General features: G+C 57.0%; 1 protein-coding gene across 2 annotated transcripts; it reads right to left on the reverse strand.

The window, feature by feature from the left end:
* On the reverse strand, positions 1-1,662 carry LOC125530236 (putative 2-oxoglutarate-dependent dioxygenase AOP1). 2 transcript variants are annotated; one of them, XM_048694644.2, is made up of 4 exons: positions 1,152-1,662; positions 701-1,034; positions 347-611; positions 1-214 (listed from the first exon to the last, which is right to left on the reverse strand). In XM_048694644.2, the coding sequence occupies exons 1-4, from the start codon at positions 1,535-1,537 to the stop codon at positions 201-203; spliced, it is 999 nt and encodes a 332-aa protein (XP_048550601.1). In that variant the 5' UTR covers positions 1,538-1,662; the 3' UTR covers positions 1-200. The 2 variants fall into 2 exon arrangements, with proteins under 2 accessions (XP_048550601.1, XP_048550595.1); XM_048694638.2 differs by having other exon boundaries at positions 1-611; positions 1,152-1,661.
* Positions 1,663-2,148: the final 486 nt, after the last annotated feature.

A 2,148-nucleotide genomic window follows, 5' to 3' on the forward strand; every position in this document is an offset into this window, starting at 1 on the left:
TAAAGGTGGGAAAATATTTTTTTTAAAATGCTACTACAAGTAAGCACTTCCTTGCTTATTCCAAAAGTGATTTTTACCTGGCACACGTGTCACTAAAAAGACAAAACACGAATTGCAGATGAAGCTTATTCATTTCAGCGGTGGACTTGGGCCGGATTCGATGGTGTAGCTGCCCAGCTGCCCAGGCCGTTCCCCCACTCCTAGTCGGCTGCACCTACAGGGGGAGAGTATCAGGTGATACGGAGCCTTAGATGCTTCCATGATACGAGCCTATTTAGAGCCATTGGATCTGAGATCCGACGGACCAGAAGCTCGTACCATGGAAGCATCTAAGTCATGGTATCACCTCGTATCATGGCATCTAGTCCGCAGTAGGCCTTGAGCTTGTCGTCATGGCGAGCACCCTTCTCGGAGACGCAGAAGCGAACGAACTCGTCGTAGTCGTAGTCCCTGAAGCGGCGAGGGTGGCCGCCGGCCTCGTCCACGAGCTCGTCGCGCACCCGGATCGTCGGCTCGCCGGGGACGGAGAAGAGGATGGCCGAGTACCTCGTCGCGTCCCCGCCCACGCTTATCCGGTGGAACGGCGCGTGCACACGGTCGTTGGACCACGCCTGCATGCATGCGCAATCCAAGCTCAGAGGTTAGTTAGTTTGTGCTGGCATGGTCGACGGAGTGCAGTGTGCTGGACACTTTGTCGTACCCGGAGAGCGTTGCCGGCCATGACGACGAGCGACGCCGGCGAGGACGGCCGGACGAGGATCCATCGGCCGTCCCTGGCCTGCATCTCCAGCCCGTCGACCTCGTGCTGGCACACCACGCTCAGCGAGTTGGTGTCCTGGTGCGACCCGTACCGCACCTCCCTTGCCTTCTCGTCGGCGGTCGGCGCCCCGTACTCTGACATCCGGAACAGGTGCCAGAAGGGCGCGCTCTGGGTCTGGGCCTCGTCGACGGCCACCCCGAGCGCCTCCATGACCATCCGCCGCACCGCCCCCTCCAGCTCCGCCATCCGCGCCGCCGCCCCGTGGACAGTCTCGCTGCCGTCGGCGCGCCAGAGCAAGAGTAAATTAATCCGTAGATCTCTGAGCGTGAGCTTCCGGCCGGCGAACCTTTTAACCAACCAATTCACGCCGCCGGGGATGACATGTACTTACCAGAAGGCGGCGTTGTCGGCGGCGGGGAACAAGAGGTCGGCGAAGGCCTGGACGTCGCCGAGCTCGGGCCCGTCGACAATGGCGAGGCTCTCGTAGGCGTGGAGGCCCGGGAGGCCCCCGAGGTAGCCGTGGAAGGGCTTTCCCGGTCCGTAGTGGTTGTGGCGCTTGGCGTCCACAGGCAGCGCGAAGAGCGGGCGGACGGCGCCGTGGAAGAGCGCGGCGCGCTGCGCCGGGGCGAGCGCCGGGTAGTGCGCGTCGAAGCAGCCGAAGGTGGCCAGCGCGTCCATCACCTGCGCTCGCGTCGCGTCCCACCGCCCCGTCCCCGGCACCGACGCGTCCACGCCGGAGAAGTCGATCCTCGGCAGCTCCCCCGCCTCCGCGCCCATGGTGCTCCTCGCCGCCTCTCGAAGTCTCGATCGATCTCACCTTGGCAGCTCGGGTGAGAGTCTGACCGACTGCGATGGGGTTGGTGGCGATGGATCGAGTGGAGCTCAACGCACGTAGCCGCCACAGTTGACTCCCTGTGCATATGAAAATGGAAAGATTCCATTTCCCGGAAAAAGAATAATAACGAAATATGTACTGTATGAACCAATCAATCAGATAATAGTACTAGTTTAGATCAGAGTTTGTCCTTTCATTTGCATTTGTACTGATTATAAATTTCAAAAATCGGTGACCAAATTTGTAACGTTACTAACATTATTTGGCTAGACCACCAGAGGATAGCATAAACAAAAATTATGTTGCTATCTCGTAGGCACTTCAGTACAAGAATTGGAGTTGCTGCCAAGAAAAATCGCATTGTTGTGCTGTGAGAGAGAAGCGACTGATCACAGGGCTCCATTATACTCAGTCGCCTGAGATTTAACGAAATCTCAGTCGATGTTATATTCGTAAGATCTTACAGATTCGTGTAAAAAAGAATTCTTCTTTTTATTGTTCTGTCACTTAATTAAGTATTAGTCGACTGAGATCTAGCCACACTCATTTCAAA

This window comes from Triticum urartu, chromosome 1A, assembly GCF_056163025.1.
Source record: "Triticum urartu cultivar PI428250 chromosome 1A, HENAU_Tu73, whole genome shotgun sequence".
Classification (NCBI taxonomy): Eukaryota; Viridiplantae; Streptophyta; class Magnoliopsida; order Poales; family Poaceae; genus Triticum; species Triticum urartu.

Excerpts from the sequence above, each read along its gene's own strand:
- LOC125530236 (XM_048694638.2), bottom strand. The coding sequence starts at position 1,537 with ATGGGCGCGGAGGCGGGGGAGCTGCCGAGGATCGACTTCTCCGGCGTG. Across the intron at positions 1,035-1,151 it reads GCCGACAACGCCGCCTTCTG|CGAGACTGTCCACGGGGCGG; the intron begins GTAAGTACATGT and ends CGCCGACGGCAG. Across the intron at positions 612-700 it reads TGGCCGGCAACGCTCTCCGG|GCGTGGTCCAACGACCGTGT; the intron begins GTACGACAAAGT and ends GCATGCATGCAG.